The sequence below is a fragment of the Drosophila navojoa genome, chromosome X (assembly GCF_054131105.1).
Source record: "Drosophila navojoa isolate 15081-1374.11 chromosome X, UAZ_NAV_1.0, whole genome shotgun sequence".
In the NCBI taxonomy this organism is placed as follows: Eukaryota; Metazoa; Arthropoda; class Insecta; order Diptera; family Drosophilidae; genus Drosophila; species Drosophila navojoa.
The window spans coordinates 12,709,697-12,726,665 of NC_142895.1; the positions used below are offsets into that span (position 1 = coordinate 12,709,697).

At 38.8% G+C, this 16,969-nt stretch overlaps 2 protein-coding genes across 2 annotated transcripts in view; both read right to left on the minus strand.

The window, feature by feature from the left end:
* Nucleotides 1–16,969, minus strand: part of LOC108658702 (uncharacterized) — a 93,073-nt gene that overhangs the window by 19,395 nt on the left and 56,709 nt on the right. The window lies entirely within an intron of this gene.
* LOC115565440 (neurobeachin) overlaps nt 1,041–16,969 on the minus strand; it is a 137,148-nt gene continuing 121,219 nt past the window's right edge. Inside the window, exon 2 of the mRNA XM_089264022.1 lies at nt 1,041–1,193. Coding sequence (XP_089120148.1) covers nt 1,116–1,193 — 78 coding nt within the window. The 3' untranslated portion in view covers nt 1,041–1,115. The remainder of the gene's footprint in view (nt 1,194–16,969) is intronic.

Here is a 16,969-nt window from a genome sequence, read left to right on the forward strand (position 1 = left end):
AACTGGACATGTGCGTAGGGGCAACGCATTTTCGCGTGCTGCAATTAAACACAGACGCAAAAACCTAATGACAGAGCGAGTGAGAGAGAGAGGGAGGTAGGGAGCGAGGCACATGTTAACCCCACACACACACACACACACTGGACACTGAGTTGAAGCTAATTCGAACGAAATTAAGCAAACATTTAATGAAGCAATTAGCAAATGTTGGCAGCTGGCCCAAGTGCCAGCCCAGCTCGCCCAGCCGCCCACCTCCCCTACCTACACTGGCTCCCTGGCCACCACCCCGCCCACTGGCCGCCTCATCATCCTACTGAACGATTCGCTAAAAGCTCGCCCTCAGTTTTGCGGTTAATATCCTGTGCGAACTCTCATACATTAGTAAACAAGTGAAGCTGTTGGCGTGCGTAGATGATCGACTAAGCGATACCCTGTAGGCCAATTGGGTGTATATATGTACATATACATATATGGTATTCTTATGAGCGCGATGAAGTGAGTCGATATAGTCATGTCTCTCTGTCCGTACGTCCGTATACCTCTTCATGCATCTGCCCGCATGTGTGAGCCTAGAGAACCTTAAAAAAAATCCAGCAGAGCTGGAGACAACTTGATGTTACCTCGCTCTCTCTCTCTCTCTCTCTCTCTTCCTCTCTCTTTCTTTAGCACTAACTTTCTCATTAGTATTCCTTAGGCCGTGCCACCAATATACCCACCTTTGCCGCACCGTACAGGGTATGGCAGATAGTGTTGTGATGCCCCCACATGTAATGAGCGCTTGCAGTAATGGACAGCGGCATCAGCCGGATTAAAGGAGCGCTTACGGCTGGACAGGGCGGCTGAGGCGGGGGCCTGCTGGCTTGGTGGGCGTGGCGGTTAGAGTGGATATATAGTTTTGTGAGTGTGACGTAATTTGGGACAACCCTAAAACGCATTAATAGATTTTGGCATTTTGTATTTCTTGCTTGAACTCACTTTTGCAGCCCAGGGCGAGAGAAAGAGACAGAGAGAGAGCGAGGGAGAGAGGGAGAGAGGCAGCGGCAGCACTTGTCGTCCCTCTGCCGCGCCACCCAGCCGACGTCACTTTACATCAAACGGGATTTCACTTTTCCACATCAATGTGTGGAGTGGGCTCTCCAACCGTGTGAGAGCGAATGAGACGGAGATAGTTGAAAACAGTTGCGTTTACTCACCTGAAAAGAAAATAAGAAGAAGCGCACAAAAGGCAAAAAGCGTTAGTAAAACGGTAAATGTGCCATGGCATAGTGAAAGGGGGCGGGGGAGGGGGCTTACAAAATAAATAAATGAAATAACAAAATACAAAAAAAAAGCGAAAAGTAAATGGAAAAAAAAAAAAATATATATATATATATATATGGACACCAAAAATAAACAGGCAAAAGTTTTTGCTTTTGCCCACAGCATTTGTTGTTGTTGTTGTTCGCTGGATGACAAGGCAACAATTTTTGTACAAAATATTTTCATAGACTCCCAAATGACTGGGCTAAAGCCATATCCACCACACGCCCCCATCCGTCTCCGCCCACCCCAACGGCCAAGCAGACAAAAAGTTTGATTAGAGCAAACAATGCGGCAAAGTGCAAAATACTGTTGCATACTTTTTTGGTATCCGTGTGCGTGTGTGTGTGTGTTGGACCAAAACTTTCGAGTAGTTCGAACCACACAAAAGTGGGCTCAACAAATTGATAAGTGGCTCACAAATATTAGAGCCTCACATGATTTATTAAAGCAGCTGCTTACGAATTGTTTTGCTCCCACTCTCTCTCTCCCTCTCCTTCTCCCTCTCTCTCCCTCACTCCCTCTGTCTATCTCTTGCGGCCTTTAATAGGATTACTACGGTGCTCCGAGCTAAGGCTCGTAAACATTTTTATGGCTATATTATTAAATGAATCTCAACTAGTCTAACTAGCATTAGTATTTTATGACCGACTAACTAAAAGCGATAAAAAGCCAAAGTTTTGTGTATCAAATCCTTGTGTCTCAGACGTAATGCTTATCTGCTCATTGACCTGGCACGACTCAAAAGAAGCCAGTATAAGCTCATATCTATAGAAAGTGGATGTAAGGCATTAAAGTTCTCAATGAGAACTCTGAGATAGTGAACCAGTTTGGAACTAGTTCATTCGGAACCTTGTCAACTTGTAAGCAATGCTATATAAGCCATAGAGACTATACGTATACAGACGCTGAGCCACACAGAGACTGGCTCAAGGAACCACTGATGAACCAGTTCATATAGGCTGTTGAATGGACTTCAGAATAATCGGAGCTCAGCTTCATCGACTTGCAAGCATTATGCTAAATACCATGGGGAGTATATATAAAAGGTGAAAAGTGAATAGACAAAAAAACTGAACTACTTTGGAACTAGTTCACAAAAAACCCTTACCAAAAAGGTTAGCTTGAGCCAGAGCTAGTGTCAGAGCCCCGCTACAGCAGCCAAGAAATCAAATTTAAGACTTTTACCAATTGAACTTCTCGAGCTATAGAGTTTAAGCAATTCTGAACCAGTTCATGGGCAGAAAACTATTAAAGCTAACTTAGAAAAAACTTAATATTCATGAATTTCCACATCCATCAATAACAGCAACTCAATTCAGCCAGAGCCAGATTTGAACCAGTTCATTAGAACTGGCTCAAGTTCAAAGAACCAATAAAGCATATCCAGCAACACTTCTTTACCCAACATATACATATATATATATATTCATCTGAAAATATATATCAATTTGGGCAAAGTAATTGAGTTGAACCACTTACGAACCGGTTCACATGAGTCAACTGCATATATTCTAGAAAGCAATGTCGAGCGAATTGGTTCGTTTGTCAAATGAAATTCCACTCGACAAAGGGTCAACAGAGAGATGAGATGAAAGTAAAAGAGAAGAGGGATAGGAATAGAGAAATAGAAATAGAAATGGAAATGGAAATAAATAAATTGAGACTTGACCATTTGTGGGTCATCGCTTCGAGGGCCCAGTGGACCCAGTTCTGGACTCTCACATTCAAATGGCGGCCCAACCTCGGCCCTAATCCGAGAACAGACTGAAATTCCGGACACTGTCAAGGCCCATGGAACGGAATTATGTAAAACAAGAGCAGAACACAAAATGGTTCACAGCGAAAGGCGATTAGGGCACAGTGAACGAAAAACGGAGGGGGTATATGAAAACCTGCAAGCTGTTATTTTTTCATGCTCGCTTAGCAGTTAAGCGAGCATATGGGCTGAGCCAGTTTTTAGCTCAGTTTTCATAGGGTATTTTTCTTGGTCAGCCTTTCATTTTCCTCATTTTCTATCAGAAAACAAATGAAAGCAGAGGATCTGCATTTTCTTTTAGCAACTTTGGATAATTTCTATAATTAAAATTTTTTATACTTATTTTCCATTAATTTGTTTTTTTATTCAACTTCATATTTTTTTATGTATATATAATATATATTAAAATAAATTTCAAATTTTTAATGAATATATATTTCATATAGATGTATATTATTACATTATCATTACATTTTTTATGATTTTTTTTTTTTTTTTTTTGTATTTGATGTATGTATATTTTTTTAAATTTAATTATTTTCATATTTTTTATACACATATTACTTATATGCTTATTTTAATACGTTCAAAAGAACTCGAATATATTTTTAAATAGTTTTATAAATATATATTTGTTGTTATATGTTCAAATTTTATTTTCTTTTAATACTTTTTTTTAACTTTAGTATTTTTATTTAATTTTTTATTTTTATTATTGTTTAATTTATTATCTTATATATATTATATTAATTATATTATACATATATATATTATATATTATATTTTATTATATTATATTTATTAATTATAATATATGACTTTGGTAATGAATTTTTTTGTTTAGTATATGTATACAATATATGTATTTGTAATATTTTCTATATTTTTTTTTTAATTATAAAATTTTAGTTTTTTATAATATTAGTATTATTATTACTGTTTATAGTATTTTTTTATATTTTTATACAATACAAATTTAATGAATTATAATATTTTTTTTTATTTTTTCTTTATTATATATATAGATATATATTATGATATTATTATTATGTTATCTTAGATATAATTTAATATTTTATTAAACGTTTACTTGTTTAAGTAAAAACTGAACGCAGCTCAATGGCTGCCTAGAGGCGATTGGCGACAACAAAGCGAGTTAAAAAGCTGCCCAAAAGAGTGAACGAAAAAAAGGCCGAGCTCAGAGGGAAAAAAGAGGGAAACCCAACAGAGAGAGAAAAAAGCAAGATTGATGAGGTTTCAATAAAGTCCATTTGGTAGATTGCGATGCCCGGCAATAATAAGGCAAATGAATTGGCTATTAAAGTAGTCAAGTGTGTGCGTGTGTGTGTGTGTGCGCTGTGACGCTTGGTCTGGCAACGCTGCCAGCCAGAGCTGCCCACTAATTGGTGCGAAAACTATTGGCCCAAACTTTTGGCCAGTTGTCCTTCAAAGTTGATGGGAAAAAAACACACAAAAAACTATATATGAATGATGTAAAATGCAATGTACATATATATTGCATACATATATCGCTTATATATCGCATAAAAAGTATCGCAACAACTTTATTCTCTGGCAATGTTTTTATTTGTTGCAATTGAAATGCCAGGCTAGCAGAGAGAGAGAAAGAGAGACTCTGAGAGAGAGTGAGAGAGAGCTACCAGAGATAGGCTCTGCCCTGCTCCTGCTCGGATCTTCTAGGTCCTTTGCCTGCGGCTTGTAGACAGGAAGCAGTCGATTTTAGCTTTTTAGTTGGTCGCACAATTGATTTGTCGTACTTGACCTCCCCTGTCCCCGCCTCCCCTCCCACTTCTCCCTCTCTCCTGTCCATCAGGCCCAGTCGCTTACCTTAGTCAGCCACGTTGTGCGCCCGCCCCTTTGGCCCTCTCACCCCCCGCTCCTTGGCCTGGCTGTCTGCCAGCGCGCCCTGGCCCAAGTCTCCGTCTCCTGCGTGGCGTCTCGTTGTCAGTGAAGTGTTAAAATCGATTAAATAAAAGTTTATTGCTAAATTGCCAACTGGCTAAGCTTGTTTTCGACCCACCTACCTCTGTCTGCCTACATGGCTGCCCCGCCGACACCCCCAGCCAGAGCCCCAGCCCCAGCCCCAGCCAAGTGGCTTTTTGTTTCTTCATAGAAATTTTGCCGACTTTGAAGTTTGCCCTTCATCGCATATTGTTCGAGGGGCGGGGCGGGGCGGGGTGGGTGCGGCTGTGCTTCCTAATTTGTTACACGATTTCAAATAGATTCAACGCAACACTTTCCAACACTGGCCAAGATGCCAGGCTCAAATTACAATCACTTGCCGCAGCAGGTTAAGCAATTTGCTAATTAAACTGGCCAAGGGGCGGTTAACTGTACTCTGGAGCTCTGTTCGAATTTCGCATTGCGACTTTCGACTTTCGAACTTCGAGGTGAGCTTCGCTGTCGAATGTGGGTCAAGTTGATAAACCGAAAGTCGTGAGCGGGCAAAGTTCAAGGCATTTGCTAGGCATTAACAATTTATTACATTCACAAATATTCATTGACGTTTTTAATCAGGCAAATCACAAATGCCGAGACACCCAGAAATGTAGCCCACGTAATGCTGTCAGCATTAAGTCCAATTAAAGTCAAATCTGGGAAGTGGCATTCATTTCAATTAGTCTATATTCACATATTATAATCTCTCCACATGCCTAATTATCAAGTATTACTCATATTTCAGGTGCAGCCTGCCAATATGCTGTCATCGAACATCAGCAGAAAGATTTATCGATTATCGAATTCTATTAATGAAGGAAAATTAGCTGAAACTAAGGTCCAATTCAAATGGAATCATAGCTAAGCTACAATTAAGTAGTCTTAGTTCTTTCCTGATTACTTCTACAGCCTTGTCAATCGATAATCCAAATCGATAACAATTTGTCATTCACCCAAATTGAAAATCTCCTCAAATCTATTTCCGCCACCTTAACAAATTGAACTCAAGCTTCACATCAAACTAAAGAAAAAATGTTATCGATCATTAAAATCGATAAAAGCTCTAGCTGGTTCTATAGCTAATATAGCTACATATTTGGTAGCTACACTTAGTTTGAACATTCCTCAACTACTTTGCACAGCTTGTCCCATTATCGATAAATGCCAAATCGATAACATTTTCTCACAGACTTATGCTCTAGATTGCTTCAACTCCACTCAGCTTCTCTCACTCGCACAGTCAACTTCTACCCCATCTATTTATCATATTTAACTCAAGCTTCACATCAAACTGGAGAAGAAATGTTATCGATTATAGAATCTCTTACAAAGTTCTAGCAGTTTCAATAGCTGATATAGCTATATATTTGAAAATTTCCTCATATCTATGCTGCTTATCATATTCAACTCAAGCTCCACATCAAACTGGAGAACAAATGTTATCGATTAACAAAATCGATAGCACCTCTTACAAAGTTCTAGCAGTTTCTAAGGCTAATATAGCCATATTTAGTATCTGCATTTAATTTCACGATTAATTTGAGTAGTTCCCCAACAACTCCCCACAGCTTGGCCCCTGGTTTGGCATTGATCGATAACATTTTCTCACAGATTTGTGCGCTAGATTGCCTCAACTCCACTCAGCTGGCAGCCCCACTCGCAGCTTATCTAAATGCAAATGGCACAAGTTGGCTCCTAATGCCACGTGGCGCTCGTGGGTTCACAGTTTTGATTGCATCTCATTTGCTTGGCTAATCCCCGGTATTTGGCTGCCCTCCGCCTGCAATTGAAATGCAAAAATTTTGTGATTTACGCTTCTATGCACCGTGCTCGACCCGGTCCAGGCCTCGGCCCCGCCCCTATTCTTTTGCCAGGCATCAAATTCTTAAGCTGTTTAACAGTTTGCCAGCTCTTAACCCCATTTGTGACCCTTTTCGCAATGCTAGCTGCCAGCTGGCAGTTGGCTAAGCCCCTTGCGCTTCTCTCTACTTGCCTACCTCCCCTACCTCCCTCTCTCTCTCTCACTCGCTCTGGCTGTGGCTTATTCGCTTGCTTCTCTCTGCTCGCCCACCTGTTCAAGCACTTCAGGTTGACTGCCTTTAATTCTTCTTCTTCGTCTGCTGCTGCTTCTTCTTCCTCGTCTTCGAGTTCTTTGGGGCCTGCCCTCGTTCCGTTACTCAAATTAATTTACGACATTACATTATTTTTATACATTTTTCGATTATACTTTTTTTTTCTGGTATTTTCGCCGTCTCACTCTCTCTCTCTCTCTCTCTCTCTCTCTCTCTCTCTCTCTCTCTCTCTCTGCAGTTTTCCCTTTGGTCCGCACTTGAAATTAATGAAAAACATTTTCGATTGTAATTATGTATTCGTGATAACGCGCCCGTTGCCCTCGGCAGTCGAACAGTCATCAAATGCCACACCCGTCCGCTGTCCACAGGCCAGCCCGCCCCCTATCTACCGCCCGCCCACTGGCTATACCCTGTAGCCAGGCCGGAGCCAACAAGCTCAGCTCATTAGGCATAATTTGGTAAGAGACGTCGTCGTCGCGCAGTTGCTAGGGTTGCCCACGGCTGGGGCCGCCGGTGGGGGGCTGCGGTGCTCCCTCTTGGATTTGAGAACGCTGCGGGGCTTTACAATTTAATTGACTGTAAATTTGCTCCACTCCAAAAAGCTTCAACTACTCATTAAAAAAGTCAACAAAAAACAAAAAAAAAATGCAGTAGACCTGAAGGAACCAGATAGACAAAAGTTGAGAAATGTTGTGTAATTCGTTAGCCGACTGGGAAATACTCTGCAATAGTTGTAATAGTGGTAGAGGGGCACTTCGAATGGCTCTCAAACTGTGACTCTTGGCGATAGCCGTTCGTTCAGTGACTGTGAAGCTGTAAATATTCTTGGGTCGTGCTTTGTGAGGGGAAGAGTTGGGTTAAGGCTGAACAGCATTGTCTCTATAATGGCTTTCAAACTGTTACTGCTGTATATAAGAGCTCTCACTCTCTCCATCTCACACGTCCTCTATGTCTCTTTTTGTTGTACTCTCTCTTTCTTATTATATATCTCTATCTCTTTTTCTTTATGTCTATCTAACATTCTCTATTTTTTCTTCCCTCTATATCTCTATCTTTTGCATTCTCTCTTTCTCTATCTATTTTTCATATATCTCTCTATCTTTTCTCTCTCTCTCTCTCTCTCTCTCTCTCTCTCTCTCTCTCTCTCTCTCTCCTCTCTCTCTCTCCTCTCTCTCTCTCTCTCTCTCTTTCTGGCCACTTTCTGTCTTTATTTGCCGGTCTCTCTCTCTCTCTCTCTCTCCCGTCCTCTCACTTTGCCTTCTTTCCTTTCTCACTCTCTTAATATCTATGTGCTTCTCCTTTTTTCTCGCTCACGCTCTCTCTTTTTTTTCTCTCTTTCTCTTTTCTCTGTCTCTCTCTCTCTAACGCACCTTGACTTTGTGGCCTACTCTCTCGATCTCTATTCTCCTTCCTCTGTGCGGCTCGTATATCTGATCTACTCTTGCTATCTCATCTCGGTTCGTGTCTCTCTCTCTCTTATCTCTCTCTTTCTCTTTCTCTCTCTCTCTTTCTCTCTCTTTCTTTCTCTCTCTCTCTCTCTCTCTCTCTCTCACTCTCTCTTTTATATGTCTGCTTGATCCGCGCCAATATACCCCATCTATGCGCCACAGAAACAGGGTATAACAATGCCATCTAGCAACCAACGAATTGCCTTTGGCCATTACGCATACGCAACATGTGAGCGAGTGTCTGTGTGTCTGTGTCTGTGCCTGTGTGTGTGTCTGTGTGTGTGTGTGTGTGATGAGTAAGGGATGGGCACAAAAGGGAATACAATTTACTATAGCTCTTTCATTATCCACAGTTTTACGGTCTACATACATTTCCCTACGCACACACACACACACACACACACACGCACACACACACACACACACACACACACACACACGCACACACACAGGTGTAACAACATAATAGCCATACAATGTGCACTTTAAAACAGGTAAGCCATGTGTGTGTGTGTGTGTGTGTGTGTGTATTAATACAGCCAAAAAAATAGAAAGCAGAGAGAACAAGAGCGAAGCAAAAGGCAAAGGCAGACAAAGTCGAGGCATGGCATAAATAAATAGAGATAATTAGACCATAACGACAACAACAAAACAAAGCAAAGGATACCAAAAAGTGTAAGAGACACACACACATTCACACAGACACACACACACACACATACGCACAGTTAGCCACATTTGTAACCCAAGTCCGTTGTTTTATTTATGCACCAGCTTTTCTAGCTTTTCTTTTAGCTTGGAATTTAGCCGTGCTTTTAATTGTGGCTACAAAAAAATGCAGGTATATATATATATGTATGTATATATATATATATATATGGTATATATTTGTATGTGTATATGTCTGTGAGGGTGCGCAGGTGTGTGCGGAAATGTTGACCATAATCTAGTTTGCGAGCAGCAGAATCGGGTGAAGGATACGAGAATATGACATATGAAAGCGAGGCAGCCAAAGAGACAGCAAGAGAGAGAGGGAGAGAGAGAGAGAGAGATGAGGGGAGTGAGAGCAAGAAATGATTGCAGATGCAATGCGAGAAAAAAAAAAAAAAAAAAAATATATATATATATATATATATATATATATATATATATATATATATATAAAAATTAAAAGCGCAAAGCTTAGCTTAGTTTTTCGTTAAAACTAGCTAAAAGAAGCTGAGAGTAACAGACACAGAGAGAGAGACAGAGAGAGAGAAAGAGAGAGAATTGGTGGCAAAGGCAAGCCAGCCAGCTAACTATAGCTGCTATTCGTATGTATAATCCGTATAATTTGTGTGATATACCCTGTACAATTTTCAAAAGTGGGTAGCATGGACTCTAGTCTAAGCTAAGTTGCTTTTAGTTAGGGTTAACTAAGGGAATTTTCTACCACGACTCAGAAACTTTGATTCTAGGCTTGCTAGACTTTTTTTACGCAGTGTAGATTCTTTAAGGAAAGTTTTATTTTATTGTATTATCTTTTATTTTTATTTTATTTTATTTTTTTATTTCTTCATCTCCTCGTTATATCAAGCGTCCTCAGGTTTTAACGGCGATCCCCATATAAGTTTACCCATACAACTTTGCCGTACGTACGCTGTAAGCGGAGTCGTTATAGCCGGACTCTACTGTAGTTGTTATTTGTTGTTCAATCTGCATTCGCTTCTGCTCTCTCATCTCACTTTCTCTCTTATCGATATTAGCGAAGGCCGTGCAATCGAAACGATACAAAGAAGAAGAAGAGCGGGCGGATAATATAACATGACTGAACATGTTGTGGTCGCTGCTGCATAGGCGCTGGGCGGGGCACTGAATGAATGAAGCTAGTTGACAGCTGGTTTCGTGTTGCAAGCTGTTGTTGTTGCTGCATGTTGTTGTTGTTGCTGTTGTTGTTGCTGTTGCCATCCATCAAATTGAAGTTTTGGCTTTCGATTTTGGAATATCTCTGCTTTAGCCACGGCGAGCTTCAATCAATTACCAAATCTCATTACTGCTTAATAGAGCATGCCACTACACGCACACACACACACACACACACACACACACACATTTGGCTGTCGTTGCGAATTGCAACATTTTGTAGCTACCGTAAATTGAATTTTGTTGCAAATAATTAAATGAGCTACAAATAGTTACGCCCGCTGAACGACCACGCCCAATAGCAAATAAACTGTTTCGATTGCACGCAAGGATACCCTGTAAAAATGTTGCAAAGCTGTGGCATTGCAGTATATGATTTATATAGAAGATTTATCGACATTTTGTGGTTAACCGCAAATTCTTTTCAGCTCTTACGTATATATATCTTCAGCTCATATCTCTCTCTCTCTCTGGTGTGTATACCCTGTATTTATCTACAGTATATACCCTGCAATAGTTAGACAATATCCTACTCGCACTGTCATAGTTAATAGCTATCAAATCTATGTTATATACGCATTTTTACATATATCGATATATGTATATCGATTTTCATTATATTATATCAAACGAGCGAATATTTATTATTTATTTATTCTAATTAGAATGTTCATTTCATAGAAAAATTAAGCTTATAGAGTTAGCATCATTTTCACTACTCTAACATTTTGTCTTATAGTGAGGCAAGTTATCGATATATATCGACTGTTTTTTTCTTTTCTCTTCGATTGCTGGCTATACACTGCATCAAGTCTAGAATCGTCAACAGCAGAAATAGTTTTTTAGTTTTTTTTTTAATTGCTTGAATCGATATTTATCGATATGCGATTTACTCGTGAATAGCTCAAATTCATTGCAAATTAAGTTAAGCTCTGGTTGCCCACACTTGCTCCACAAGTCGAGACCTTCTTGTCCGTCCTATCGTTATATATTTACATATATCGTTATATATTTACATATATGTATTGAATACGTTTTTCGTGAATGGCTCCAAGTCCGACTGCCACAGTTTGGCTTTGATTTTGCTCCACCCCAAAAGTTGTTCACTTCTGATGGCAGTCGAACAATTGAACCGGAAAATCAGTTGCACAAAGCAAAGTCTAAATTGTTGTTTGTTCTTGTCGTTTGTTTGTTTGCCTGTTGCAATAATTTTTGTGGCCGCAACTTCATTAACAAGCGCCGCCTGCATTGCATTGATTTAATTAATTGATTGCACAAAAAACGCTTCAATGCACTTGCAAGTTGCCTGTTGTATACCTCTCTATCCCTCTCTCCCTCTCCCTCTCCCTCTCTCTCTGTGTGTGTGTGGGTGTGCACTCTAATTTGTAACGCTTGCCAATTACTAGAGCAACAACAACTGCAACAACAAATTGCTGCACTTGAGTCCTGCCCAGTCATAGCAATATACAATATATACATATTTTTTTTTTATTTCCTTTTCATTTTCATTTTGATTTTGATTTTCATTCTTGTTTTTCTCATATATTTCTAGCATCAACAAAAGTTGAAGAACTAATTAGAGTTGAGCTACAGGTAAAGGGGGAGGGGGAGGGGACGGCAGTTGTGCGAGTGTCGTCTGAGCAAGTAAAGGTAATTGAACGTCTGGTACGCCAGCTGCACAGTGGCTGCAATTCATGCAAAATCGAGCAAAATTGAAGCAGACATAAGCGATACATATCGATAACAGCCATAAAACGTTTATGTACATTGGCCAAGATTCGAATTTATAACACATTATGTTGTATTAACGTTATGTTAATCGATACTAGCTATGTCTGTTCTGAGTATGCAGCATATTTATCGATAAATTTATGAATGTATTCCTTTAAATTTGGTAAATATTTTTAAATATGATGGAAAATAAACATTTCGAATGATAATAAATCGAGTAAGCAAAATTTACGCATATATAACTTTATATTATAATCGATATATTTATCGATAGCAGTTAAAAACATTTTATGTATGATACTGCAATAGATTTGCAGGTAAATCGAAGAGATTTATATGTCATTTCATTAATCGGCAACAGCTCTTTGTGCAAATTTATCGATAACTTCATTTAAATACCGTAATTAAGCTTAAAAGTATTCTTTGAAGACAAAATGTGCATACTCAAAATGTAGACAACAAACAATGATTTAGTTTAAGTTAGTTTACCCCAAATTGTTATTGCTACATTTCGATTAACGATATATTTTATTAACGATATATTTATCGAAATCACTTTAAGTATTATGCCCAAGGCTATCGAGTGTCAAATAACGATTCCAAGTGCTCATAGTGTTCATCGTTACACACACTTCGCACTTTTCGGCGTTGCCAGACTGCACAATGTTGAGTTGGCAACTTGACTGCTTCAATAATTTGTGCACAATTTCTCTGGTTTCTGTCGATTGTGAACTGGTGCATACATCTAACTTAATTAATCATAGAACTTAATTAATAAACGCACACTCTGGCAACGCCATTGAACCAGACAATTTACAGGGCAGTTAACCAATTAGGGCTGAACTCAGTTCGGCCCCGCCACAGTTGCGCACATAATTGATAACTTGCAACTTGCTGTTGCACAAATATTCCATGGACTTGCCCCACGAACCCATGGAGCTCTGTCCCAGTAGAGCCTTATCTAACGCCTGAGGCTTTGACTGCCAGCCGTGGCTGACTGACCGCGCCAAGTGGTTAGGCGGCTAAGTGGTTGCCAAGCATTGAGACGTCGAAAGTTTGCAACTAACTGTTGTTGTTGTTGTTGTTGTTCTTGTTGTTGTTGTTGTTGGTTTTGCAATCTTTGCTTTATTGTTGTTGTTGTTGTCGCTGGTTTTCAATTTCAAAATGCATTTTCTTTTTTGCTGCTGCTGCTCGGTTTGGTGGCCAACCCCAAGGCCAACAACAACAATTGGCCAACTTTGTGACGATTAAACGCCATTTTTTTTTTGGTTTAGTTCTCTTCTTAATTGACTCTTGGATCCAATAAAGCTTTTCGATAGCTCAATTAAGGCAATGCACAGTTTGCTAAAACCAATTCCAATTAAACCAAAAAAAAACTGCATATAGAGAGATTTTATATATATACATTTATAGATAATATTCTGATTCATGCTTGACAGCAATCAGATTAATTTAGAAAATCCTAAAATAGATCATTTGAAGCAGTTTTAATTGTTTAATTTAATCAATAAAATAAAATAGTCGAAAAAACCCAGTCTGGCAACGCCATAAGTTGCCAAATATCAATCAATAAATAAGAAATTAAACAAATGGTATTGCGGTCTGGCAACTCTGAGCACCTATAGGTAGGAAAAGCTAAACAGCAAATTATAATTCATCGATCTGGCAACACTGCATAATGTCAGCAGTTCCTTCATATAAGCATTTCATTTCCTATATAAATAGATTCTTTTAAATTTAAATTTTAAAAATTAAAGCAAATAAATTTAACAATCTGGCAACGCCATGGCAATTTAATTTTAAAAATTAAACAACAACAAAATTTCACGAGAAATAGAAATAAGAGAAGTTGCTGTCTGGCCACTCCACTCACAAACACTGTCACATGTTGAACTTTATCGATCTGGCAACACTGTACAATGAGCATAGTCAATTAGATATTTTTTATATAGATTTTTTACCCACTCTCGAATGAATTTAAATATTTTATTCGCATTTCTCTTTTGCTTACTTCAAACCAGAAAATCTGTCAAACAAATTCCAGCCAAGTCTGGCAACGCCTGTCCTCAAGGGCAAAATGGCTAAAATGTGTGGAATGTTTGCGGCGCAAAAGGTTGAATATGTTGGGATTTTACAGCTTTGCCTTTGTCCAACAGCAACTGGCATTAATTGTAATTAATTCAAAAGCCAAACAACATTTATCAAGGATTTACAACAAACAACAGCAACAACAAAAACAACAATGGATTCAGTGCCTTTACATGCATTCATATTATGTTATGTATGTATGTATGGCTGGCCATATAAAAGCGCAGCAAACGCATTCACATTCCGCCTTCACTGTCCTGTCACACACAATAAAAACAAAACTAGAACAACAACAACAGCAACAGCAACAAAGCGAAGGCCAAACACGAGAACAACAAGTTGGAAATGCAAAAGTCTCAAGCCTCAAGACATTTCATGTGGCTTGATGAAGATTTCGGCGGCACATGACGACAACATGAAAGAGGAAGCAGAAGGCAACAGAGCCATGGGCCAGCTGTTGTTTTGTATGATGCCAGCAACAACGACAACAACAACAACAAGAGCGAAAACAAGAGCGACAACAACATAACAGTAACAACAATGCACTAACAACAATAACATTCAAAACAAAATGGCTGCCTCGAGGTCACAAATGGACAGCTAGTGGGTGAATGTGGTGTGTGTGTGTGTGTGTGTGTGTGTGTGTTTGTGTGTGTGTGTGTGCATATCCTTTGAATATGCTAACAACACAATCAACACTGAAATTCAGCGTCAACACATGATATTTCAGAGAAACAGCCGCAGAGAGACGCGATAATGGAATAGAATGGGGGAAAAGCAAAGAAATCGTTAAAAGAAAAACTAAAGATTTTTTTACTTACGCCACGACTTAAGAGGCAAAAGAACTGCAAAATTGAGCAGCGAGAAATAAAAAGAGAAAGTAAAGTCAGCTCTAGAGCTGAGAGAAGTACGGCTTTGAGATAAGCAGAAATATGTGAGAATTGGCGACATGTAGTTCTATCGTATTTGAATCAAGGCAAGTTGAGTATTTAGATAAGCAAATGGTGTTAGCAACAGCAAGAAACTTTCAATGAAGCTTCTAATGCTATAATTCCTTTTGATTGTAGAGTGAGGGGGAAGAAGAGCAGAGGAAAATAATTTTGGAAAATAATTCATAGCATTTGAATGAGCCTAACTTAAGTGAACTTATTGCTGCGCTTCTCTCGGCATTTCTCATAGGGTCATATTTGCTTCTCACTCATATATGTATGCATCTCATTCTCGACCCCTTTGCCTTGACAAAGCGAGCCACAAACGCCGCTGGTATATAGAAATTACGCCAGCACACTCGGCGTATGCGTAATATGATATGTATAGCACGTGCTAAATAATTCAAATGCCAACAAATTCAGAATGCACTCAACAATTGAGGCAATTATAATTATTATCATCATCATCTGAAATATGCCACTCACATTTCAATTTCAATTTGAATCGTAAATTAAGCAGCGAATGCAATTCAATGAAATGCAATAATGACGCCAAATTGATTATGGACATGTGGCCGTAGAGAGGCTGAGACTGAATCTAATACATTGAGCATTATTTAGTCTGAAATATTTGTCGAGTGAAGTTGCGGTAGATTTAATTGCATATAGTATGTGTGTATATTATTAAATTGCATCGAGCTCAACAAATTCAACAAATTAAAATGCCTTTAAAGATAAATAATGCGCCAATTGCCACATTAAAAATGTTTATATGCTTTAAATATAACCTCGTTCTCAAATAAATGTTAACCGTTTTAGTTCTTACGCTCTGCTAACCAAATCAACCGAAAAAAATATCATACTCACTCGCTCTCGCTCTCGCTCTTACCCTAAGCAAGTGACTTCGGATCATTTTGTTCAGCTGAACTATTCGCCCCTTTAACGACCATTGGTTAGAGGGAGATGGTACGAGTGACGCTCGCACACTGAGAGTCAGCAAACGTCTATGCAAACGCTCTTCACATGCACACACACATGCTCGTGCACACACTCAACTCACGCACGCTACTCTCGCATGCATACGAAAGCTTCATTTCGTTTTGCTTCATTACACTCCGAATGGACCAATCAGAGCGAACATAAACGACAGAGAGCCGATCGCGATTCGGGAATGAGCTCGTTCAGGTGGCTCTCTGAGCACTGTGTAAAGAGTAGCACTCAATCGTGCTCTCTGAGCTTTGACTAAGAGTGCGAGTGAGATAGAGAGTACTTTGCAGATATTGCGAATTATTGTAATTATATTGTCAGTCTTTCTGTTAGCCTTTCGCTATTCCCTATATAATTTAATTGAATTTCAAATTTAGTTAAATATTCTAAATGCTAATACTGCGTTTTTTTTTTATCCACATTTGCTAATTCAATTATCGAATTGCTGTCAATTCGATTCGTTTCGATTCATTGACTGCGCTTAACATGTTTCCAGCTAGCGGATTATTGAACATTCCATTTTTATTTTATTATTATTATTTTTTATTTATGTTGCGCTTGACTTTAGCTGCAATTAAAAATGCAGAAACAACAACAATAATAACAACAACAATTGCAATAACAATAACCATAGAAGCAGCAAAGCGCAACGAATATAAAAGATTATGGAAATTATTATTATTATTTTGTTATGGTTTTTGCATATATATGAAAATATGCATATGTATATGCATTTCTATGTATGTATTTGTTGCGCATTTCCCTTTTTTCTATACTCATTCACCAAGTGAAAAG